Here is a 24,805-nt window from a genome sequence, read left to right on the forward strand (position 1 = left end):
TGGGAAGAGGTGGGGGATACGCAGCGAGGAGGGAGGGGGACACGGGCTGATGTTTTCTGCTGAATGGGCATCTTCAGGCCAGCGCGTGGGAAACGCCTGACTTGTCTGAATGCACTTGAGATGGGGGCCCGTACTGAGAGCTGCCCAGACCACCGTTCTGGAAACCAGTTGCATAATTTCTTTGCGTCCCAGCTTCCTCCCGGAGCGGCTGTTAATAATAATCAGCCTGTCGCTGCAGGGAATCTCTTCCGACAGCCCAACACGCAGAAATCCTCCAGCGAGCAGTGCATTAGTTGAAAAAGCAGAGCTTTTTGCTGGGGTCTAAATTCAGGCTGAAGTGCCGGGGTCGCTTTTGATAGGAGAAATTTCTGCCCTGCGGGTTTCTGCTGTGCGGAGCCCCGGCTGTGCTGGCCGTGGCCGTGGTACCTCAGCTGCCCCCTGGCTCTGGGCAGCAAAATGGGAAAGGAAAATTTGAGGCAGTGGCTTTTGGCTGAAATTTGGAAGTAACTGAAGAGAAAGGGTGAGAAAGCTCTGATTTGCGGAGAGGAATAAACACTTATATTACTTGAAAAGGGAGAGGGTCCCAGACTCGCGTCTGAGTCTCTGCTTTGCTCCGTTCCAGATGATTGTGGATGAAAATATCTGTTCCCCTGGAGTCAGCGCTGTAACGCGCACAGGCGGCTCTTGTTCCCAGCAATGGGAATTTTATTTGACGCACACAGCTCAGTGGTTCCTTTAGGCCTGGCTTTGTTAGCATCTGTAATATTCCAGAAGCGCAGGCGGCCGGCATGGAAGTAGGGGCCAGTGCAGCTGGGGAAAACTGAACGGCTCTGCAAACGGCCGCCTTCTGCCATTTCTTATGCTTTGCATCAGGAAAGGAATAATTTCGCTACTTAAATGTAATGTGAGCTTAGAAAAGTAAGAGAAATGCTGACAGCTGGTGGAGAAATGCTCAAGACAGCCTGCAGCCGCCTCCTCCTCCTCCTCCTCCTCCTCCCTGCTGTACAGCACTGACCCGCAGGAGCGCATCACCCCCTCCAGTGCTGGTGGGAAACTGGGATCCTAACTAAGAGCATCCTTTTGTCACCCGTTCTTGAACCTTTGCCAGACAAGAACCCTTTCTTGTCCCTTGCACGACAGATATTTGTAGATACCGTGCGTGGGTGCAGTTGCGCACAGCTGTGCCAAGAGCAGGTGGGTGAGGAGCATCTCCCAACCCCGGGCGAGGGTCCAGGATCCTGCCGGCGCCTGTCCGACCCTTCCCAGCCTACCTCCATGGAGACGTGGAGCATCACCTTCGGTTTACTTCCATCCCGGCCGCCAGAGCCATCAGGGGTTTGCTTTCGGCTCCTGTTTAAGCCGCCTGGTGATGTGGGCTCCGTACCCGCTTCTCGTCGGGGAGGCTGAGCTAATGAAGCATCGCCTGCACTCGAAGGGCTGTGGGTCTGCCCGGGTGGTGTGTAAACGGCCCCATCTGCTGCAGCCGTGTGCTGGGGCTGATAAACCTGCAAATTATGGGCTCGATGAGAGCACCGGCTCTGCCCCCCCCCCGCAGCTGTGAAAGTCCTCCCTGCTCCACAGAGATCTTCTCCTTCCTCCAGTGCCGGGGTGTGTTGCTCAGCCCGGGGATGTCGAGGTGCTGCCCTCGCTGACATCCCTCGGGAGTGGGAGATCTCCCCAGGGAGGCGTTTTTGCTCCCCGGACCTTATGTTTTAAGGGCAGGAGCAGCTCAGGAGAGGGCAGATGCAGGGGCAAAGCCCTGGGGTCCCCTCCCAGCAGAGGGCACAGCCCTCGCTCACCCTGTCTCAGGGGGAGCTGCGCTATTTGCTCCTTCTTTTAAGCCTGCCCAGGTGCTTTTTCCCTGCCCCAACCCCAACAAGTTTTCCTCTTTGGATAAAATCCTACCCGCCCCTGTTCCGGGGACAGGAGATATATATATCTCCCTATATTACAGGCACCTTCTCTGAGTTTTAGCATCAGCTAAAAAGGGTTTATCAGGCATGTATTAGCCTCTGACTCGGGGGGATGAAACCGGGGGTGCTCAGGGTAAGCCTGGCCACGGGGAAGGGGGGAACACTGCTAACTCCTGCGGGCAACTTGCATGACCGCAGGGCCACCAGCGCCTTCAGGCAACTGGTGTGAGCAGAACGGAGCCCGTGCAGTCACCCTGTGCTCTCTTTTGGCCTAAAACCCCCCTGCTGCAGAGGCAGCTGACAGCAAACGGGACCATTCAGCAGCAGCTTCTCCCACATGGACAGTAAGTAGGTAGATTAGAACACGCTTGAATTGTAAAATGATTTGTGTGCAGTATTCACAAGCCAGCCCGACCATAACTATACGTGTCTGTGTTTGCGTACGTGATGTATATAGGTTTATTCTTCAATTATCCTTCTTTCTTTTTTCCATCATGCTTGCACTTTGGAAATAACAGCAAATATTCAGAGTGAATGTAAGTGTTCCCCTCGCCCTCTGTGTGTGCGTGTCTGTCTCCTCTGCATGGCCGAAACGGGGCACGAGGGGTCCGTACCGAGCGGGGGGTGACACCGAGCAGGTGGTGGCCGTCGCTTTGGCACACGGTGTCCGCCGCAGCATTGCCCGCTCCTGCGGCAGGGCTGGCCGGAGTCAGGATGAGCCGCGGGGCTGGGAGAGGCACGGGAGGCGGTGGAGCAGCTTGGTAGGAGCCCTTAGGCTCTGCCGCCTGCCCTGGAGCAGGGCTGGCAACCGGACGGTGGCTTTGCGATGCAAATATTGTTGCTGCGGAGGCTTGTTATGGCCAACGCCACATCTCGGAGGAGAGCAGGGCTCCTCTGCCTCGCACCAGTGTGTGTGCCCGGCTCAGCTCCACGGACGGGCACGGCCGCGGCATCGCTAGCTCTGCCCTTCTCAACACCGGCGCTGCGCTCCTTTGGGGTAAACCCGGGAGGTTTTGAGCCTCTTTCTTGCACAGGGAGTTCCTGCAAATGTCTCCCAGTGGCTCTCTGGCTGCCTCTCCTCTCTTGGAGGTGCACGGCCAGGATGCCCTTCGGTCCGATTCAAATGACCTGAGGTAGCAGGAAGATGTAGCTGTGAAATTTCTTAATGAGACCAAGATACCGAGTGAGAAACAGCGGCTTCCCGGTACTGAAAGGGAGTCTGAAGGGTGCCAGTGGTCCCAGGGGTGATGAGTAGCACACCCCCACAAGCGCTCGTGGTAATTTCCTCAGGTGTTGAAGGGCTTTAAACCCCAAATTGCACGTCCCACCTGGGGAAGAAGCTGAAACCCCATCAGGATCTGCTGCAGGATGGCAGAGAGGGGATTCTCCCTCTTTGCATACCCTTCCTCACGGCTTTTCCTTTGCTTTGCAGTGCCTCAGCCCCCCACCATCACCAAGCAGTCCGTGAAGGACTACATCGTTGACCCAAGAGATAATATCTTCATTGAATGTGAAGCCAAAGGGAACCCCGTTCCCACGTAAGTGCCTCTACAGCCCTTCTTATGCTGAAGCTCTGCTGTTCACTAGAGCTGGCTCTGGAGGAGCTCCCCTCCGGTCGAGCTGTGCCATTTATCCCACCGGCTAATCCAGCTCTTGGCTTGCACAGCACAGGTAAGGATCTCACCAGGTAAATATGGTCCGTGGTTACAAAACCAACCTCTTCCCCGCGCTTGCAGTTTTTCCTGGACACGGAACGGGAAGTTCTTCAACATAGCGAAGGACCCCAAGGTGTCCATGCGGCGGCGGTCGGGGACGCTGGTCATCGACTTCCACAGCGGGGGACGGCCAGAGGACTACGAGGGCGAGTACCAGTGCTTCGCCCGGAACGACTACGGCACTGCTCTCTCCAGCAAAATCCACCTCCAGGTTTCTAGTGAGTAACAGCAGTGGCGCAGAGCGAGCAGCCAGCACCCCCGGGGAGGGCAGAACTGTGTGCATCCTATGAGATTTTGTAGAAGAGCCGTGGAGAATGTCCACTGCTCGGGCATCTCAGCCTGCTTCATCATCGGGATGTATCCGGTGACAGGACCGAGATGAAGGCACGGGGTTATGGCTGTAGCTAACAGGGAAATAACTCGGTATAGATTTAAGGCAATCTTGCACGTGTAGAAATGAAGTTTGTGTTGAGGCCGCTCCATGGAAACCAGGTCAGGTCCAGGGGGAAGAGGTCTTCAAAATTACCACCCTCCCTCCCTCACGAGGTGTCTTTACTTCTTGTGGCAGAGTCTCCCCTGTGGCCCAAGGAGAAGGTGGATGTGATAGAGGTGGATGAAGGCGCCCCGCTCAGCCTGCAGTGCAACCCTCCGCCTGGCCTGCCTTCTCCTGTCATCTTCTGGATGAGCAGCTGTGAGTCGGGGGATCCCCCTTCCCACCTCGGACCCTGTGGGCAGCCTTCCCGTCACCTACAGCATTTATTTAAAATAACTCTGTTTGGGGCCGTTACTGCTAGTTCAGAGCTTGGAGGCACCCGTGTGTGGCCGGGGTCAGGGGTCTCTCCTTTCTCCCGCCCGCGGGAGGATCTGACTTGCTCTGAGTGCCTCTTCTCCCCTGCAGCCATGGAGCCCATCCACCAGGACAAGCGCGTCTCCCAGGGCCAGAACGGCGACCTCTACTTCTCCAACGTCATGCTGCAGGATGCCCAGACCGACTACAGCTGCAACGCACGCTTCCACTTCACCCACACCATTCAGCAGAAAAACCCTTACACCCTCAAGGTGAAAACCAGTAAGTGTCACGGTGGTGGCTCAGGATGGCTCTTCCCTGGCCTCCCTTGGGCAGGGTTTTCCTTCCAGACCCCTTGTGTCTGTCCTTGACAGCACTGAGACCTACCAGGGAGAAGAGTGGCTTCCTTCATTTTCTTTAGGAGGGTACAGGAACGTGTTTGGATGAGGAATGGTGGTCCTCAGATGGTTAACCTGGCAGGGAGGGGCGGCCGCTTTCCCTCCAGCATCTCGGAGCTTTGCAGCTTCGTGGGTTGAGGGCTGCAGAGGTGTCTTGGTGCAGGTATTGCTGAGTCCGTGTGTCTGGGATAAACTGGAAAGCATTTGAGCACAGATGGGGCGTTCCCCCCATCTTTAGGGAAACGTATAATATCACGTGATCTTTCCTTAGTTTGAAAAGCTGGAAATAGCCTTGGTGTGCTCCAGGTTTAGGTTTACGGGGAACTCCCAGCCATGCTGGTGCTGTGCGGGGGGACTGAGAGAGTGTTGATATCCACAGCTCAGGATTTACCCGCTGACCAGGAGCTGCTCCTTGGCTCCTTGGCTCTGGGGTGTGCTGACGGGAGAGCTTGAGCCTTTGGGGTTGGAGCGTGTACATGTGGGACACGCTCAGGATGGCCAGCGATCTCAGTGTCACCTTGGCGGAGAGCATCGTCTCAGGGGGCAGGAGGAGGACACACATGGCCCTCTCCAGGCACGTGAAGAGCCTTTCCGTGGGCAGGTCCAGCCACCAGCAGTCTCTTCTCCAGAAAGACGACTGCTTGAAGGAAGGCGAGTTCCTGACGCTAATGGGTTTCGTGCCAGCAGGCTGCTGGGCAGGGTGGCAGAGGGGAACTGAGCTGAGCGCGGCTGGACACGAAGCTCTTGACTTGATGCTGGTCCTGCAGAGCATGGGCTTTCTTTTGGGGTGTGCAGAGCACCGGCACAGTCAGCAATCGACACAGAAACAGCTTCTATGGGCTCCAGTCATCAGGCGGGAGCCACCTCCCGTTCCCAGTAAGGTCCGACTGGGAGGAAGGGGTAGTGTGTGCAGGGCTGTGTTTTGGAGAGCAGGCTCTTGTGCGACGCAGGCACGAGGCCCTCCTGAATCCCCACGAGCTTAATTTGATCTCGCAGCAGCTTAAATTAGAAGCAACGCTATTAAAGCGACCCGAAAGCGATGCGAGAAGCAGACGGGCCCAGAGTGTTTTGCACTTTTATTGTAAGAGCTCCTCCTCTGTGTGAAGCACGAGTGGAGAATCAGCAATATGAATGCTACGAAGAGGCTCTTTGCCGCTGGCGAGGAACATGTGTAGGTACTTCGTTCCGCATATTACGCGTCTGTTTACGGAGCCGGCTAAACAGTGCCAGCGCTTACCTCTATGGGACGGACCGAGTCCTAAATTAGCGTGAGCTGCAGAAATTCTGGCAAACGAAGGTCTGTGGTCATTTGTGCCACCAAAGGCTCCAGCCTGACACAGTTGTCAAGCTCGAGAAAAAACATGGAAGAAATCCTGGAAGATTTCTCTGCAGACAGACACAGTGTCCCCCTCCTGCTATGCTCAGATGCCACCACAGCCTTCTGCTCCCGGGCTGTGTAGAATTGGCTTCCGATTATACCGGACCCTCTCTTTACGTTTCCCTTTGGAAAGGTCTGCTGTACTATCAGATGCAAATGCCACCCCATGAGCTCCCAAAAGGCCCTTGTAATTTAAATAACCGAGGCTCTAATTTCTCATCTGTTATTATACAAGAAATTCTTTATACATACAGCGTTCGAAGGAGATGAGCTTGTGTTTGTCTCAAGCTGTTCAACCATCTCAGCCTTCAGCCACAAGCGTTGGCTGTCTTTAAAAAGAAAAGTTCACCAGCTGCTGAAAAATCATTGCACGGGATTGCCATGCTCTGGGATGCAAGAAGAGACGAACGCAGAGGCTTGGGGGAGCGATACACCCGTGGCTTTCCCTGCGGAGCGTTTCTCTGGTGTACCCAGGTTCGGGTAGCTCCTGGGCAGTGCTGGTGGAGCAGGGCCAGGGGAGGCCCTGGAGATGCTGGGAGGGCTGAGCCCCTCTGCTGGGAGGACGGGCTGGGAGAGTTGGGGGGGGTCAGCCTGGAGAAGAGAAGGCTCCGGGGAGACCTCAGAGCCCCTTCCAGTGCCTAAAGGGGCTCCAGGAGAGCTGGGGAGGGACTCTGGATCAGAGAGGGGAGCCATGGGACGAGGGGGGACGGTTTTAAACTGAAAGAGGGGAGATATAGATGAGATATTAGGAAGAAATTCTCTCCCGTGAGGGTGGTGAGCCCCTGGCGCAGGGTGCCCCGAGGAGCTGTGGCTGCCCCATCCCTGGAGGTGCTCAAGGCCGGGTTGGACGGGGCTGGGAGCAACCTGGGCTGGGGGGGGGTGTCCCTGCCCGGGGCAGGGGGGGGCACTGGGTGGTCTTTAAGCTCCCTCTCAACCCAAACCATTCTGTGATTCTATGATCTCCTGGGGGCTCTTACCCCCCCGGCACAGAGACCTGCTGTGTGACTGATGACTTAAGACTCAGGGCAATAAATATATGGTAGCCAACGTAGCCTCTTGCATCTCCTGTTGGGCAGATGATGCCATAACACGGCTGTGCCACATCCTGGTGGAAACCAAGGCGTTCTCGCACACCAAAGCAGTGTTTGGGGTAACGGTGGGAGCTGAGGAGGGCAGATCCTCCAGCAGCCGTGGGCCGGGACGGTGCCTCCCCCACCTCCTCGCAGAGCGCGGGGGGCGATTTAGCTTTCTTCGTCAAGTATAGGTGATGGCTGGGGGTGGTTGTCAATAAACGAGAGCAGTGTGTTGTTGAAGAGCCGGTATTTTGCATGTAACACAATCTACTTTAATTACCTTGTAATTAAAAGGGATTTTACAGCAGATTATGCTTTTAGAGCCTAATTATTATTATTATTTTTATTTGTTCATCTTCACCATGCCTTTCTGCATCGTTACGCTGCTGCTGAGCTGTGTCCGACCTATGCTTTATGCTGGGAAAAAGTAGCCGGAATATGTTTCCCTCATACTTAAGAAATTGAGAGAAAAAGCATTTTTCTTCTCCAATTGGACCAGAATTTTTTTTTTTTTTTTTTTTCTTCAAAGATGCAACTGTCTTTATACCGAGAAGAAAAACACTTCAAGGAAATGTTTATGATACAATTTTCGTACATTTATTTGTCCTCCCATCTCGTAGAAGGAAAACAGCCCTCTTTTCCTCTCCTTTACTGCTGTGTTATGTTGTTTGTCCTGGAAGGCAGCTGTGCTCAGAGTGCTTTTGTATCCCTGCTCTTGCCTGTCTGCGTTGCTCTTGTGTTTCGGGAAGTTATTTTGTTTTCTGTCGCCTGTCCCCCCCTCTTCCCCCCCCCCCCCCCCCCCCCGCCCGCTTTGTGGCACTCGATATGCTCACGGTCTTTTGTTTATTGCAGAGAAACCCCATAACGAAACGTCTTTACGAAATTACACTGACATGTACAGTGGTGAGTCAACGCTGGCTTCTGGAGACCTTCACGATTTAACCCCCTTCTGCCTAACCTGACTTATCTCCCGCGCTAACCGGGCGGCGAGCGGCCACGCTCGCAGCATCCTCTGCCCATCGTCTGTGCCCGCGCACCCCTGTGTCTGCCCCTGGTCCCCCTCCCGGGTTATCGCCTCAACTGTGCAAAACCGGGAGGGGCAAAATGAGCCAAACCGCGCCAAAATGCCCTCAAAGTTTGCACGATTTAAAATTATGGAGTTCTAAGCTAATTAACTGGACCTGCAGAGCCCAGCTTGAGAGGCGTTTGGATTAATAGGGTCTAGCCCACGGGGAAGAAGTCTGCGTGGCTGAGGGAGCCCAGCCTGCGTCCTCGCCCAAGAGGTGCCTTGTCCTCAGCGAAGGCTCATGATTTAAAGATAAGACCCACCATCCCTCTTCTCTCCGTCTTCAGAAAGAGCATCTATTGTATTTGCGGCTAAACACAGGCAGTGATGGGGGAGGAAAAAAAAAAGAGGAGTATTTGGTTTTCTCAAAAGCTGGGCGCTTTGTTTCTTTGTAGTGATGTGGTACACGCGTTGGATGCTTTCGCGAGGCTCTTCCCCTTTGTCTGGGCAGGGAGATTACCTCCAGAGCCTGCGTTTGCTGGGAGAAGCCCGTCCCAAACTCATAAATTATGCTTCAGACACAAAACCGCGCGGCTCCCCGGGGCGCTGCCCTGAGAATGGATTGGAAGTGTCACGGAGGTGACGGGAGAACGCGGGCAGGGCTGGGCGGCAGCCGGGGTTTGCCGGGCAGCGGGGAGACAGGGCTGTCTGCGGGCCATGCTGAGAGCGCAGGCACCACCGGGGATGCGAACGCCGCGCCAAAGACGGCCGCGGAGTCCGATTGCCCCCAGGCCAGGTGCTGTCCTGGGCAGGATTTGCTTTCCGCCCCTCTTGCTGCTCACGGGGACCAGGGTTGGGCGGCAGCGGGATGGGGACAACCCCAACCGTGCCCCGTGTTGGTCCCCCGCCGTGCCCTACAGCAAAATCCCGCTCAGCCCTTGTCTCATCCTCTTCCACCCAGAGCCACGGGTTGGCTTGTGCCCGGCACGATCCAGGACACATTTTCTTCTTCCACGGGGACTTCTGGGGACAAGGAGTGTTTTTGCCAGCTAAGGGCAGAGAGAGTTGGAGTGTGGGAAGAGGAGGATGAGCCAGGAGAGGGCACTGCGTTCGGTGTCCCTGGCGAGAGCCCTCCTGTCCCCTGCCCGCCGAGGGGACCAGAGCGTTGGCATCTCGCCGGGGGCTGGGAGGTTTCCGAGGATGCCGGAGAGCTGGGGAAGGCTCAGCAGAATAACCAGCCTCGGAGGAAGCGCTGGCGGTAGCAAATGGACTGGGCATAGTCTGAAAATATTTGTAGGAACGGCTGCGAAAGGGGCTTGCCAGCAAAATTAGCTTCAACAGGAACTGCATAAACTGCCTCTCCCAGAGGCGAGCGGGAGGAGACGTCTCGCTCACGGGCACGCGGGGCCGGGGACCAAAGAGAAATCCAGTGGCGAGCTCTCCTGTAAATAGCTCTGGCACCTCAGCAGCGTAAAGGATGTTTGCGGTTCAAAGAGAACACCTTCCCGCTGGCCGGGCACTGGGCACCGTGTCTGTGTTTGCAGCCCTCACCGGTTCAGGGGGGAAAGTCACCGTGGGGGGTTGGGGGCTTCTTGGTCTCCCGCTGCATGTCTTTGTTCCGGGAAAAGGGATGCTTAGTAGGCGCTTGGATAGGAAAATGAGATCTGATCTGCACAGTCTTACAGATTTCTCCAGATTTCTGTTCGTAGGTGCGTGAACTGCCTGCTCTCTGCACTACACGGATTATTTGCGCTTAATGTCCCCGGGAACGTTCTATGGGTCCGGTGGATTCACATCACCCACTCACGCCCCTGTGCAAACCTGAGCTCCGACCCAGCAATTTTGTAATAGTTAATGAACTAGTGAAAAAATTCTTACCCTTGGCCCTTTTTTCTTCTTGCGAACCCCGTGTTTCTCCCTGGAAGGACCTGTCTGGCCGTAGGCGCCGCTGGAACCAGCTGCAGCAAAGCAAGGAGCCGTAGGGGTGGGGAAGAGGGACATCAGTCTCCCAAGTATTTTAGGCATTCGGGAGACTTGGGGCTCTCCGACCCTCTACCTTGGGGTGCTGGTCCCTGGGGTGCGGGCAGAGCTCCAGAGCCGGCTGGCGGAGGGCTCCGCGGAGCGGGCAGGGAAGGTGGCTGGGACGGGCTGGGGCTGCGTGTGCCCTCCCCTGCCAGTCCGCGATGGCCGTGCCCGAGCTGAGCCCTCGGGGACTTGGGACCTGCTGGCGCGGACAGAAGCGGTTCGTGGGACACTCGTCCAGGGCCAGGCTAATAGTGGGAGAGGCGAGCGAGCCCTTCTCCCCACGCCTCGTAGCGGGTGCAGTGATTTTCCTGCTGCAAAGCTTAGTTGCCCAGGCAAATTATGAAGGAAAAATTATCTAAACAGATTAATTGAATATTTTATTAGCAGAAGTTTCTCACCTTTTTTTAAAAAGGGAAATGAAAGTATGTGGGTTTTTTTCACTTTTCTTTTCTTTTTTTTTTTTTTTTTTCCTTCCTTTTGGCAAACCTGCGGGATGTTTCAAAGCTGGCTGGCTGTGCGGGAGGCGAACAGATGGGATGTGTCTGGATGTGCATATTCCTATTATCGCCTTTCAGTCGAAATGCAAGTTGAGGTAGAATTTTTAAATGCTGTCAGGTCAGGACTGTGGGGAGGGGGCCCTCGGCTGCTCTGGGGTGAGAAGTGGCTGTTTCTGGGATACCCTGCTCACAGCCGAATGGGTCCAGTTTCACAGAGGCAAGGACAACAGCAGCAATGTATTGGGAGCAGAGTCTATTTTTGAGCGGAAATAAATAGCCATGGGATTTATTTTTCCAGCTCTGTTCCATCCAAACAGATGAGTGAGACGCGGCTGTTTGTCTGACAGCTTCCAGCTGTAGCTGCCGCGAGTTCAGAGCTGGAGCGGTACCCGTGCTTGAGAGAATTTCGGGCCGCTCCCTATTATAAATGGCAAAATATTCATTAGTGGTGCTGTACTAAGGCAAAAAGCTCATCAGCTGTGCGGTGGTGGTGTTAGGTTTGTTAAACAAGTGGATAGGATACTAATTTATCTCCCTTATTTTTAATTTTCATCATTAATATATGGCTCGTAAAATTTGGCTTGCACTGCTGCTTCTCTCTTCCAGTTACGCCCCGGGCTCCCGAGCAAACGTGGGAGTGAAGCGTTACAGCCCGTTCAAACAGGCTGCGGACTGTTGGCTAATAAAAGCCAATATTGGCTTATAAAATAATACCCCTCTCTCCTAATCACATGAGAAGAGACAAGTCCACGAGTCTGGCCGGGGGTGTGGGAGCTGTTGATAAATACTGACTTTAAACGCAGCCCCCGGCTCTGCCGCCCCCCCGCAGAGCCCCGGCACGGGCCGCTTGTTTTAACCAAGAAAAAGATCCTCGCCAGAAGCGGGCAAGCAAACAGCGGTGTGTGCTTGCCCGGAGAACCGGCCCGTCAGCACAGGGTCAGGCTTTGCCTGTCGTTGTAATCCATTAATCGAATAATTGACTAACCGGCTGACGAGCGGGCGCGGGGACCGGTACCCCGCGGGTGCGTGGGAGCGGTGGGACGCGGGCGCGTGGCCGCGCTCCGGGAGATGTGGAGCCATGTCAAAGGCACGGTTTAACTCCTGGGGTTGGGTGGGGTTTTTTCCCCCCCCCATTGTGAGCCCGGTCCCCGGCTGTCCCCAAGGCAGGCCGACGGCAACTCCACGAACAGCCCCTGCCTCCTCTCCCCTCCTTCTTCCCAGCCCCTTTCCCCTGCCAGAGCTCAGGTGGGGGCTTCCCAAATAGACCTGGGCATCCCCAAAAGCCCCGCGGCGCTGGGCACATCTGGCTGCCTCCTGCTCGCCGAGCAAATGAAGCTTTCGGGGCAGCAGGAGAGGGTTTGGGCTGCACCCCAAGATCCCGCTCCTGCACCGGGGTGGGCTCTCCCCACGGGTCGCTTCGCTATTTGTAGTGCCCCTGTGCCAACCCTGGCCATTCTCTCCCCTTTCCTAATCCCGTAACCTCCGTCTCTGCTACTGCTGCTTTCAAGCCCATCTCATCCCGTTTTGTCCTCACTGATCGAGATCTAGTTTAATAATTCCACTTATTAATGGAATTTATTCCATTAATAATTTTCCCCCCCCACCTCCCCACCCCCCCCCGAGACCTTCGCTGTGTGTATCTGTAGAGAGTCGTCTTGTGTCTTCCTCTGGTTCTCTCCTCTTAAACTTTCCTCTCCAGTCCTGAAATCCGTCATTTTGGTCACCAAGTCGTTCCTTTCCAAAGGGCACTGTCCTTCCAGGCCCCGCAGCTCCTAGCAAGGGTGGGAAACCTCCCTCTGCTGCCAGAGCCCCAGACAGCCCCAGGGTCCTCTGTATTTCGGAGATCTCTGTGGCAAAGCTGCTCAGTTGCCCACATAAGCCCTCCCTGTGCCCATTTGTTCCTTTTGTCTTTCATTACATGTTCTGTCCATCAGTATTTCCAAGTCTCATGTGATTTCAGCCCGTTTCTTTGTGCTAGAGGCGGGGGGGGCAGGAAAGGCGCTGCCCTGGCGGGAGCTGATGCTGTGGGGCTCTTCCCCCGTGGCTCAGCTCCCTCCGCCCATCCTCTGCTGCTTCTTTCCCTCCTTGCCTCCCGAGCATCCTCTCTCTACCCTTTTTTTATTTTTACTTTAAAAATTACCTCGAGCCCTTCTCTACTTTCCAGGTACGTTTCTGGGTGAGTTCGGTATCCCAGGCTTGGCCGGGAACTTGCCAACTTCCCCCCAAAAACACCGTGTATTTCTGGCCCCGTATGTGCCCTCCCCATTGCTGCAGCGAAGGAAAGTTTAAAAGCACCGTGTCTTTTTTTTTGTTTGTTTTTGTTTTGTTTTGTTTTGGTTTTTTTTTTTTTTCTTTTTCTCTCCTGTTGATTTCAGCCCGAGGGATTACGGAAACAACTCCCAGCTTCATGTACCCCTACGGGACCTCAAGCAATCAGATGGTGCTCCGAGGGGTGGACCTCCTGCTGGAGTGCATTGCTTCCGGAGTGTAGGTACCGCTGCCCGCCTGGTCCTGGTGGGGATGGGGAGAGGGTGGTCCCCAGCCCTCCCCCGGCGGCATGGCCTGGGAGCAAGGTGCTGATCCCCGCTGGAAATACTTCAGGCTAGGAAAAAGGGGTCGTTCCCTTCCTTTTAACTGCTGTTAACAATACTCTTGTGACCTACTTGAAGCATAAGAGCACGGAGCGAACGGGAGAGCTGAGTTTTGCGGCACCCTTCAGAGAAGCGGGCGCCTTTGCATACTTGCTGTCCATGAGTATTCCCAAGCCTCGCCTGATTTCAGCCCGTTTCTTTGTGCTAGAGGCAGGGGTGGGCAGGAAAGGTGCTGCCCTGGCGGGAGCTGATGCTGTGGGGCTCTTCCCCCGTGGCTCAGCTCCCCTGGTTTGCCCTGAGAGCCATTCGCAAATCTCCTGGCTGCTCCTCACCGCACTGTATAAAGTGCGGGGGAGGGCAGTTGTGGTCCATGTGCCTGTGGAAGCATCCTGGCCGTGGGGTCACACCTCAGCAGCACTGCCGGGGCACAGTGCCCGGTGCTGCCTGCGCACGCTGCCGGACCAGCGCTCTGCCTCCGCAGGCAGGAGGAGTGAGATGGACCCTGCTCCCGGTGAGCTGGGGACACTGGGGGTCCTGGTTTGGAGGCTGTGATGGGCAGGAGGGTGGCCCAGCGCTTGGATGAGTCCTTCTCCCTGGGTGTGAGTGGTTCCGAGTGTGGAATCCCACGCTGTTTCCTTAGGGATGTATTCCTTGCCTTGCAAAAGCACTTATCTCCTCTCCTCTCCTTAGACCAGCGCCGGACATCATGTGGTACAAGAAAGGAGGAGAGCTCCCAGCAGGCAAAACCAAGCTGGAGAACTTTAACAAGGCTCTTCGCATCTCCAACGTCTCCGAGGAAGACTCCGGGGAGTATTTCTGCTTGGCGTCGAACAAGATGGGCAGCATCCGCCACACGATCTCGGTGAGAGTGAAGGGTACGTCACCTTTACCTTGCCGTCTTTTTTACCTTCCCAGCCAGCAGCTGAGGGGCCGGGCCGGGGAGGGGACGCTCGGCTTTGGCTCAGTGCCTGAGAGGGGAAGAGGGGGCTTTCTGCGGGGGCTGTCTGTGTGCTGCATCCAGCCATACCCGCCCCTTGTCCAGACCCACCGAAAAGCAGCGTGAGATGTGATCGCGGCTGGTGTAACTCAGCAGAGCCCCACTGGTATAAATGGTTGTGGGTTTGTGTGGCCAAAGAGGATGGGGGGAGGACTCTCCACCCCCACTGCACCCAAGAAAGCCCCCGGGAGAGGACGGTGTTTGCATTGTCTCGGTTCAGCCGGGAGCAGCGGAGAGGGGACTCGGGGTGAGGTAGTGCTGCTGCGTTTATAACGGGTGCGTTGGTGTATTTTAAAGCTGCTCCGTACTGGTTGGACGAACCCCAAAACCTCATTCTGGCCCCCGGCGAGGATGGCAGGCTGGTGTGTCGAGCCAATGGCAACCCCAAGCCTGCGGTCCAGTGGCTGGTGAACGGCGAGCCCATAGAAGGTGAGCAAGGAAGAATCTGTACCTCCTCTACCAAAAACCCGAGCCAAGGACGTCGCGGCTGGCCGCGAGAGGCGGAGGTGCTGGCGGGGCGCTGGGCACCCCGCTGAGCGATGTGCGTGGGCTGCGGCATCGCAGCACGTAAACCACCTGCTTGTTGGGGACAAGGCCAGCGGGGCCGTGTCTTTGTGGCCTGGGGAGGTCAGGTACCGTCGTCTGGTTTTACCTGGGCTGAAACGGAAAGACGCGCGATGATATCGAGTGTCTTGTGAATTTTAATTTAAAGTGTAATTTAAAGAGTGCTCTCTGCTTTGAAGCTTCTCCCCCCAACCCGAGCCGAGAGGTGGCTGGAGACACCATTGTGTTTCGAGATACCCAGATCGGCAGCAGCGCTGTGTACCAATGCAACGCGTCCAACGAGCACGGCTACCTTCTCGCCAACGCCTTTGTCAGCGTCCTGGGTAAGCGCTTACGGAAGGTGAACACCCCTATACTCAAGCCTTCCCTGTGGAAGTTCTCCATTTGCTTTCCTCTTTGTTGTTAGCTACTCTCACACTGCTGTACCTTTGTACATGACCTCTGCGGCCGGGCTCTGGAGCAGAAGGCCATTGCCGCGGACCTGCGAAGCCGGGCAAGGCTGAGCAAGCCCTGCTGGCGCTGAGATGTAAGCCGATTCGTGTGGCGAGGCCCGAAAGGGCAGGAGAGATGAGAGGGAATGGAGAAGCTCTACTGAGTCTCGAAAGCGCCAACAAGGAAGAGCGAACAAAAGAGAAGGGAGGGTGGAGGATGAGAGGTGGTCTGGGAACTGGTTTCTCTGCCTAATGGCTGTGCTTTTTGCTGTTTGCAGACGTGCCCCCACGGATACTGGCCCCCCGCAATCAGCTCATCAAGGTGATTCAAAACAACAGGACGCGGCTTGACTGCCCCTTCTTTGGCTCGCCGATCCCCACCCTGAGATGGTAAGAGCTGCAGCCCATCCCCTGCCGTTCCGGAGGGGTGGGAGGGGGAGGTGTCCTGCTCTTTCTTCCCTTACAATAGCGCTTTGTGGTGTTGTGAGGTTTAAGAACGGCCAGGGGAACACGCTGGACGGAGGAAACTACAAGGCACATGAGAACGGGAGCTTGGAGATGAACATGGCTCGGAAGGAGGACCAGGGCATCTACACTTGTGTTGCTACCAACATCCTGGGTAAAGCGGAGGCGCAGGTTCGCCTGGAGGTCAAAGGTAGGGGCACAAAGGGCTCTTGGTCAAAACCGTCTCCGGGATCCTCTGAAAATTGCAGCAGAAATAATAATTGAGGTTAAGGGGGGGGGGGGGGGGGGGTTGGTTGTGTGCTCCAGCAGTTTGTCAGCAGGACGGGCACTGCGTAATTTGGAGCTGGAATCCAGAAAGGGCAGAGATCCCCTTTTAATGTTGAGAAAAAAACAAGTCTGTGGATATACTGAAGCTGTAGAAGGGCTTAGTGCGTGGATATTGAGCTGTGAGATGCCATAAGCATTGCAAAAAGAAATACAAAATGTACATCAGCGTTAACTGATGGCAATAAAACATTTTCTGAATCAAGTTTCCACCGGGGCTTTCCCTGTTCAGCAAAACTGAGTGCTGACTCATTTTTGAGTATTTTGGGTATTTTTTAAAGGGTCAGCATGAATTAATGGCTTGTTAAATTAATTTATTTGCAAGCATCTGTATCGGAGACAGTTCACTCTAGCGAGCTCGACTAACGCTTGATGCGCACGCTTGTCTTTTCCCAGTAACACCACTCTTCATTGAGTTCCTGAGCTGAGACCCGGCGGTGTGGTGTCTAACGCCTTCTTTCTGACTTTGTGCAGACCCAACCAGGATTGTGAGAGGACCAGAAGATCAGGTGGTGAAGAGGGGCTCCATGCCTCGCCTCCACTGCCGCATAAAGCACGACCCTACGCTGAAGCTCACGGTCACCTGGCTGAAAGACGACGCACCCCTCTACATTGGAAACAGGTCTGTCTTCAACGGTTTCGCGGGTCTCCTCTCCCAGGACCGTCGGAGTTTTTTACAGAACGTTTCAGGAGTCACCAGGGATAATAAGGAGAAACATCGAGTTCCCATCTAGGCAACATTTGCTGTTCTTGATACTTTTAACGTTACTAGCTCTTTCCAACAGACGCTGCCTAGCAATTAAAGTTGACTTATCAGTAAGTCACGACTTTGATTATAGGTTTTATTTACAGATATTTTAGGACATCTTGATAAAACAGGCGGGTTAATAACAAGCTACTTCAAAATTAATGTTTATCTGCTGTGAGTGGGACAGTTGTCATTTCCTTTCCATAGCCGTGTCCCTTCCCGTGAAGTGAGATCTGATCACGGGACAGGAGCCAGGCAGAGCTCAGACTGTTTTCCTAAAAGTGTGATTATCCCAGATACATGCCAGAGCACATTCGCTGCTTCCTTAGGAAATGAGGTTTCCAAGAATAACTCAACACATCCTTAGCTGATAAAAACTTCAGACCGGAGACGTACGCCTTGTTCTGTTTAGGCTTTTGTATGTATTTTATCAGAGAACCATTAGACCTCAGCCCTGCTGCCTGACGCGCTCAGGCACAGTTGTGTGATTATCCTTCTCATCCCTTTAAGGATGAAGAAAGAAGATGATGGTCTGACGATATATGGCGTGGCTGAAAAGGACCAAGGGGATTACACCTGCGTAGCGAGCACGGAGCTGGACAAGGACTCGGCTAAAGCGTACCTCACCGTACTCGGTAAAGCCGTCCTCCCAACGTACTGACACAGAGCTAAAAGTGCTTTATTTTTAATACAACGGACTGACTTCAAGGTCAGACTGAAAAGGGTGATCTGCGATCACAGAATCGTCCTCTGAAGCAGCGATGCTCAGGGAGACGCCGGCAGAGCAATCGTGCCGTTGCTGCAGGACTCGGCAAGGACGCGCTGCCTAAGCTCAGGCTCAGACAACGGCATTGATTTCGAGTCGAAGGAAACTTGCGTTTGAGACAAAAAAAAAAAAAAAAAAAAAAAAAAAAAGAGTAGTTATTACATACAGCTAAAAATAGCCGCATGTGGCTGTTGAAGCTCTGCGAGAACAGTCCTAAACTTGTGAGTTTAACTGAATGTCAGGCTGCTGAGCAGCGCTGGAAACCCGGGGGCGAGGGAGCCGCTCCTCGCCTTGCAGGTCCCCTTTGCAGTATGGGGAGCCACAACCCCAAACCCATTCCCCGCACCCGTTTATGTACACCGCGAGACCTACTCGCGAAACGCAGCTTTATCGGTCCCTGCTCTTGGCCGCCTCGGAGCTCGCCGACGTGATGCGTTCCCGGCCGTTGCCCCAACCTGCCGGCGCCGCTGCCGTAGACCCGCAGTGCCCTACAAAAGTCAGGGCGCAACGTGATTCTCGTATCCCTAATAATTTGGGCTTGATTCGTTTCCCTGCCTTTTCCCCTAATAGCTAATTAACTCTACAGCAGGCTGACGTTTCCCCTTTGCCGCGTCCTAGCAGTATGAAGAAAGGTGTGCAGAGCCCGCCCGGGGGTCTCTGGGGGAAGGAGGTCCCCAGGCACGATCGGGTCCTTCTGAAATCCGTAACTGCGGGCGTAACTTTATATTTGCCATGCGCTCCTTTGGCCGCCCAAGCTTAATGACTAAACTAACACCGTTAACAACCAATGTCTTACCTTGCAGCTGTCCCTGCTAACCGTTTGAGAGAGTTACCTAAAGGTAATCATCACTAATTCATTGGGTTTATTTTATTTTGTAAATTGATTTTGGTTTGCCTTGCCAATAACACCAGCAGAAAATCTAGGTGTAGCGGTTGATAAAGCTGGGAGCTGATGCTTCCCAGTCCTGTCCATGTTGTCCTTGAAAACCCATCCAGATGGCCGCGGGTAGAAAAGTCCTGTGCCACATCGTTTCGTGTCCCACAGTCCCAGAATGACCTTACCCATACCTGGAAATGGTGAGCCCTGATGGGAGGAAAAAAAAAAAATAAAAATCGCATTGAATCCCTTGGCCTTTACCTGGAAAAAAGTTATTACTATTACTGTTATTGCACGAGCTGGTTCTGTGCGACCGTGTGGGTTGTGACCCGATAAAGAAACCAGAATTGTGCCCAGAGCATTTCTAACGAGGAGGTATTTTCATCGAGGCTTTGCGTCCTCTCTGTTCTATTTGTTTGCATCGATATTTTGGACAGCTGCCTGTGGTTTGCTGTAAGACCCTATATCCCCCCGCTAAGCCACTATCTCGTGCGCCCCCCACCAGATAACATCAGCTGTACCGGGAGCAGGTGGGGTTTCCAGGCAGGGCACGATGAGCTCTTTTGTATTTAAAAAATTGCCCGGATCCACCAAGAGCTGCAAGACGTGAATCGTGCCGCAGAGCACGTGTCCTCCCACGGGTCTGGGCTAAGACGGCCAGGGCTTCCCCTCCCGGGAGGAGCGATGGGAACTGGGGCTCCTGGGACGATCCCAGCCTCATTTGTCTCGTTACTCGGCCGACAGAACGACCCGACCGGCCCCGTGACTTGGAGCTGACAGACCTGGCCGAGAGGAGCGTGCGGCTGACGTGGATTCCCGGCGATGACAACAACAGCCCCATCACAGGTCAGCTGCCGGACCCCCTGCCCCGTATCCCTCCCGCTTTCTTCTGCACGATGGAGGGAGAACTTTCCTTGTGAGCTGAGCCCTTAACCCCACCTCTCCATCCTCTCCCCCAGACTACATCGTCCAGTTTGAGGAGGACCGGTTCCAACCTGGCATGTGGCATAACCACTCCAGGTACCCCGGGAGCGTCAACTCGGCCGTCCTGAGCCTCTCTCCTTACGTCAACTACCAGTTTCGGGTGATTGCGGTGAACGACGTGGGCAGCAGCCTGCCCAGTGTGCCCTCCGAACGATACCAGACCAACGGGGCACGTGAGTACCATCCGCCCGGTCCCTCTTGCCGCAGTGACTTGACGTTGTAAGAACGTGTGGCCACCACTCTCTGTGTAGACTCTCCCCTCGTGGTGGATGATCACAGCTCCTCTAACAAACAGAAATGGATTTACACAGGTGAGGGAACGAGCTGGTCCAGGCATGTGCTGGGGTGTAATTTTATATCTCACATCCTCAAGCCCATGACTGACATTCCGCAGAGCAGCGAAACTCAAACGGAAAGATTTACGCCAAGGTCACTCCAGCAGAATGTGTTGAAGGAAAGCCCGGGTTCACCTTACAGAGAGGCTTTCTAAAGAAAGCCTTTCATCCTTTCTGACCACAGGAAGCTCAGAAGGAGCTCTTGGAAAATTAGCCTCAAGTGTAATCCAGCCACAAGCAAAAGGCATTTTGTTCCAGAATTGCTAATTCATGGTCCGCTGCTAGAGCTGGCCGGGAGCCCCGATCGATGCAGGAGTAAAGTGTGCTCCAGTCCACGACCAAGACTGGGGTCTTGACTTTGTGTGCCCAGTGCTCTGTACTCTGTAGAAAACTTGGGAAAATTCATATGAGGAGTTCACAGGAAGCTCAGTAGTTTTGCTGCGTTTCTTCCTTTAACCATTGCAGAGATACTTCTGCAATATCTACTGCCACCTGGTGTTGGCTTCCGACATCACGCCTCTTGTTTCAGATTTCAGAAGTGTCAGGCTCGGCTCCTGGGGTTGCTCCACAATGGCTGTCTTTCAAAGATTGAGGACATTTGGGGAAAAAAAAAAAAAGACGCTCCTAAATAAATGGCCTGGTTTTCGAAAGTGCTGAGAGTCTCGTGTTCCATTAACCTGAATGGGAACTTCTGGAAAAATCGGGCCATTAACTTCTGTCTTAGAAGTACTTTTGGCTTGCACAGTAAAGGGTTTTTAACCACTCAAACGGTCATTTTTCAACATAATAAACTGCTTTTTGGTTTTGTTCCCCCCCCTCCCCTTGTGGATTTCAGGTCCTGAAATTAACCCAACAGGAGTTCAAGGTGCAGGGACCCAAAAAAACAACATGGAGATAACCTGGACGGTGAGTTCTTCTTTGATGCTTGACAGCCACCCAGCATCTTACTGTTACGGCCACAGATGCTAAGAGAGAGAGAACATCGGCACGTGTGATGTACCACACAGAATACCATAACCTTAATGATCATAATACCATAACCTTAATGATCATAAAGGAAATAAAAAGCAAAAGATGCATCTACAAGAGAGGCCATTGCTAGAGCCTAGAAGAAGGTTTGTGATAAAAACAGTGATTTGCAACAATGCGAGCCAAAGAAAAGATGCGGGATCGCAAATACAGGTTAGGGAGGATGCTCAGAGTCCGATTCCTGAAGCAGTATATAGGGCTTACGGACCAGCTCTTGCTTTTCGTCATAGACCAGCAGGTGTCATCCACAAATAAGCCAGCATCTGAAAGGATAGAAATTGCAGCGGGAGAACGGACTGGAGTATAAGGATGCGGTTCTTGGTCCTGCCTTGGGCAAGGACTAGGGACGTCTCTCTCTGGGAACAAAACTATTGACCTCCTTTGAGACTGGCTGATGGAGCATGAAATAAGAACCAGCTGCTGAACAGAACTTTTTGGCCCTCCACGGCAGAGAAATGCAGTTGCTCTTTCTCCTTCTCACTTTCTTTTTCTGTTTTGGTCCGTTCAGCCCCTGAACGCGACTCAGGCTTACGGGCCCAACCTCAGGTACATCGTGAGATGGAGGCGAAGGGACCCCCGAGGGAGCTGGTACAACGAGACAGTGAAGACGCCGCGGCACGTCGTCTGGAACACACCCATCTACGTACCCTACGAGATCAAAGTGCAGGCGGAGAATGACTTTGGCAGAGCACCGGAGCCTGACACCTTCATCGGCTATTCTGGGGAAGATTGTGAGTATTTTCTCAGACGGAGCTCGTAAGTGTTTCGGAAGGGCAGGATCCCACCCAAGGTCAGTGGGCTGGCACCTGGGCCTGGGACATGGTCATAGCACTGCTTGATTTGGCGCAAAAATCCAGTTCCGGGCATTGGAAGAAAGAGGTTTGGCCATTAGACTCTGCCTGCATGACCCAAATCACTTAGCGCCTCCCCTGCTCTCTGTAAGAGCCAGGTCACGCTTTGAGCGTGGAAGACAATAAGATTTCATTTAAGATGAGCTCTGGCCGTATCCCAGTAAAATGCAGTACACTTTTTTGCCCGTGACATCTGTGGAGCACCGAGTTCATCTCCGATGAGGGGTGCTACCAATGGCCAAAAGGGCCTTTGGGTCATCCTGGACTGGATTCTTGTGCCTCTCTGATACGGCCCCAGCTAAGCCCCAGCTTGGGCTCCCGTCTGCAACACACCATTGCCTCAGCTTATCTTTCTTTCAGACCCTCCACCTGGTCGCACAGCCAGCGGCCAGCTGGTTTAACGTTCTTTTCACCTTCTCTCTGGGCTACTGGTATCACCGTCTGTGCCTGTGGCATCCACGACTCTGAACTACGATTATCCTTATCCTGTTAGGATAATGTGGTTTGCTGCCAACTGCTTTTTTTTTTTTTTTTAATGTATATATATATATATTAGTTTCTCGCATTGCAGCATCGGTGGGGGTCCCTGGCTGTGTGTGACTTTGGGATTACGGAGAAGGGAGGTAGCTGAGGCAGGCAACCGTCCCTGACTCCAGGCTTGAAGTCAAGGGGACACAAAAAAGGGCACAGCGATTTCAAGGAAATTTGCAATCGTGGCGCTGAGATGGCACACGCGACACATCCTCCGACTGGGCGTCTTCTCCCAGGGGAGACGGGGCAGCGGGAGGGAAAATGGGCAGAAACGGTGGGAGTCAGGGGAAGAGCTGAGCGCTGGAAGCAAAGCTGGACCTGACCGGGAGGCTGTTACTGGAAAAGCTCCACAACCACCCGACTGCACCGTCGTCTCTGCGTTACGTGTCTTTGAACTACCCGGGTGGGCTTTTTTTTCTAGTTTCAGTTGAAAACTTGTGCAATAATTCTGAGTTTCGGGAGGATCTGAAGGAGCCTGCACGTGTGTGCTTCACGTGGAGGTAAACCAGGGAGCCGCAGCTCCCCCACCCCACCCCAGACACGAAGGGGTTCCTGCCTGCGTCCCGAGGGCCGGGACAAGTTAAAAAACAAAACACAAACCAAAACCAAACAAAAATACTAGTGCCTGCCCTGTCACGTCTGAATTGCTTCACAAGTAACTGCAGATTTCTACATCCCAGCAGGTGACGTGTAAAGAGGAGGTTAAAATTCCCAAGTGGATCAACAGCAGGTTCTGGCCAAATTCAGCTTAAGGGATGTAGAAATAACAGATAGTTTTGTGACTCCCGGGTCCAACAGCGGCCAGCCGGGCGCAGCGGGAAGGGGATGGATTTGCTGGTACGCGGCGGTGAGCCAGACCCCGTCTTTGCTAACACGACCCTCTCGGCAGCATGTAGGAAGCCCTGCTATTGACGGGATGGCGAATGTGCTTGTGACGGTTGGCCGAGTGAAATATGGGGGGTGGGGGGGTCCCCCCCTTCCTGTGGAAGCACTGCTAAAAAAAAAAAAAACACAAACAAACAAAAAACCAAAAGGCAGCTTTTAAAGCACGCACAGGTCAGGGAGAAAGTGAGGGGGACAGAGGTAAGTGATGCTATTGTGTGTATTCGCACGGTGGGGGGGGCTGCTCGCCCCCGACGAGGGCAGCCGGGAAGCGGAGGACCGGCCTGTTGCTGCTGTTTCATGTTATCAAATTTGGAAATCCTCAGAAATTGAATTTAAGGAGAGAGAAAAGGATTATCCCCATAGAAGTGCTGCCGGGGTGCCTGCAGAGGGCAGAGCCGGCGCGTGGGGCCACTGCTCACCCCGCAATGGGAAACCCATGGCGGGGGCAGAGGGGCGTCCGTCTGTCTGTCTGACCTGCAGGGTACCGCCGGGTGCCTAACGTACGCTCTCCTTTATCCCTGAACGCTCAGATCCCAAGGCTGCGCCTACGGATGTTAGGATAAGAGTTTTAAACAGCACTGCCATTGCCCTGACCTGGACCCGAGTGCACCTGGACACCATCCAGGGACAGCTCAAGGAGTACAGAGTGAGCAAACCCCAAATCTCCTCGGCACTGACTAGTAACACAGCTAACCTTCTCACGAGGCGAGGCGGCCCCGGTGATGGAGCCGCCCGCGATGGGGATGACAGAAAACTCTCCTCCGGCCATCGGGACCCCTTTGCCATGGGCGGGTGCAGAGCACAGGGGCTGAGCCCCAGAACTGACGTGCTTTGGTTTCCTCTTTGTGGTGCCTGGACGGGGCTGGGTATGTCTCCCGTTGCTGCCCTAGGGCTCGGTGCCGGGCTGGCCATTCCCGCAGGATCTGGGGTGCTCCGACAAAGCAAGCGGGGCTGCCCTTGAGCACCCAGAGAGGGACAGGGGGTGGTCCTGCCCATGCAGTGGGGTGTCTCCCGGCTCTAGAGCCGCCCAGAACCACAGGCTGGCTGGCTCGGGGTGGGGGGAATGACCTCAGACAGGTACAGACAGGCTAGTTTTTGTGTCATCCCCAAAGTACTGACAGCGTCTTTTAATGACCACCAACCCCCGCAAAGCCTAAACCCAGCGGTTCGTACTAACTGGCAACTAAAGACAGCACGGATCCCGTTCGTTCATTTACTGCTGCGGTAAAACACCAGTGTTTGCGTGCAGAGGACAGACCCTGTTCAAAACAAGCAGAAGTCTGGACGGAGCCCCTTCTAGCAGAGTTTAAGACGTTCCCAAAAGCGCGTGTCCTGCAGACAGTTATACCATTTCGAATCCAGCGATCCGCTGGGCACAACGCAAACTCCCCGCGCACTGCCTTCCTTTCCTTCTGCCTCTGCGCTGTCATTCTGCTCTGTTTCCTGACTGAATCTTATTTCCGCATGAAATAAGACCTACAGTCGGGGCTTCGAACGGGAGACTTTCCAAGTTCAGCCTTTCCTCTGTGCCTGGACGTGTCCCACCTTTCCTTGCGCGCCGCCACGGTACTAACTGGGGCCGAACGGGAGATCCGCTGGACGCCCAGCACGCAGGAGCCAGAACTGGTTCTTTGC

General features: G+C 54.3%; 1 protein-coding gene across 1 annotated transcript in view; it reads left to right on the top strand.

Moving 5' to 3' along the window:
• The window catches only part of NFASC (neurofascin), a 94,511-nt gene that overhangs the window by 39,868 nt on the left and 29,838 nt on the right, over positions 1–24,805 (top strand). The window contains exons 3-22 of the mRNA XM_082494465.1: positions 2,432–2,449; positions 3,346–3,451; positions 3,650–3,846; positions 4,197–4,319; positions 4,527–4,697; positions 8,117–8,167; positions 13,168–13,279; positions 14,074–14,258; positions 14,678–14,809; positions 15,124–15,267; positions 15,654–15,765; positions 15,864–16,030; positions 16,639–16,786; positions 17,423–17,547; positions 18,482–18,517; positions 19,300–19,401; positions 19,515–19,712; positions 20,710–20,780; positions 21,412–21,634; positions 23,701–23,816. Of these exons, the coding sequence (XP_082350591.1) occupies positions 2,432–2,449; positions 3,346–3,451; positions 3,650–3,846; positions 4,197–4,319; positions 4,527–4,697; positions 8,117–8,167; positions 13,168–13,279; positions 14,074–14,258; positions 14,678–14,809; positions 15,124–15,267; positions 15,654–15,765; positions 15,864–16,030; positions 16,639–16,786; positions 17,423–17,547; positions 18,482–18,517; positions 19,300–19,401; positions 19,515–19,712; positions 20,710–20,780; positions 21,412–21,634; positions 23,701–23,816 (2,537 nt within the window). The remainder of the gene's footprint in view (positions 1–2,431; positions 2,450–3,345; positions 3,452–3,649; positions 3,847–4,196; positions 4,320–4,526; positions 4,698–8,116; positions 8,168–13,167; positions 13,280–14,073; positions 14,259–14,677; positions 14,810–15,123; positions 15,268–15,653; positions 15,766–15,863; positions 16,031–16,638; positions 16,787–17,422; positions 17,548–18,481; positions 18,518–19,299; positions 19,402–19,514; positions 19,713–20,709; positions 20,781–21,411; positions 21,635–23,700; positions 23,817–24,805) is intronic.

This window comes from Vanellus vanellus (genome assembly GCF_965231255.1).
Source record: "Vanellus vanellus genome assembly, chromosome: 23".
In the NCBI taxonomy this organism is placed as follows: Eukaryota; Metazoa; Chordata; class Aves; order Charadriiformes; family Charadriidae; genus Vanellus; species Vanellus vanellus.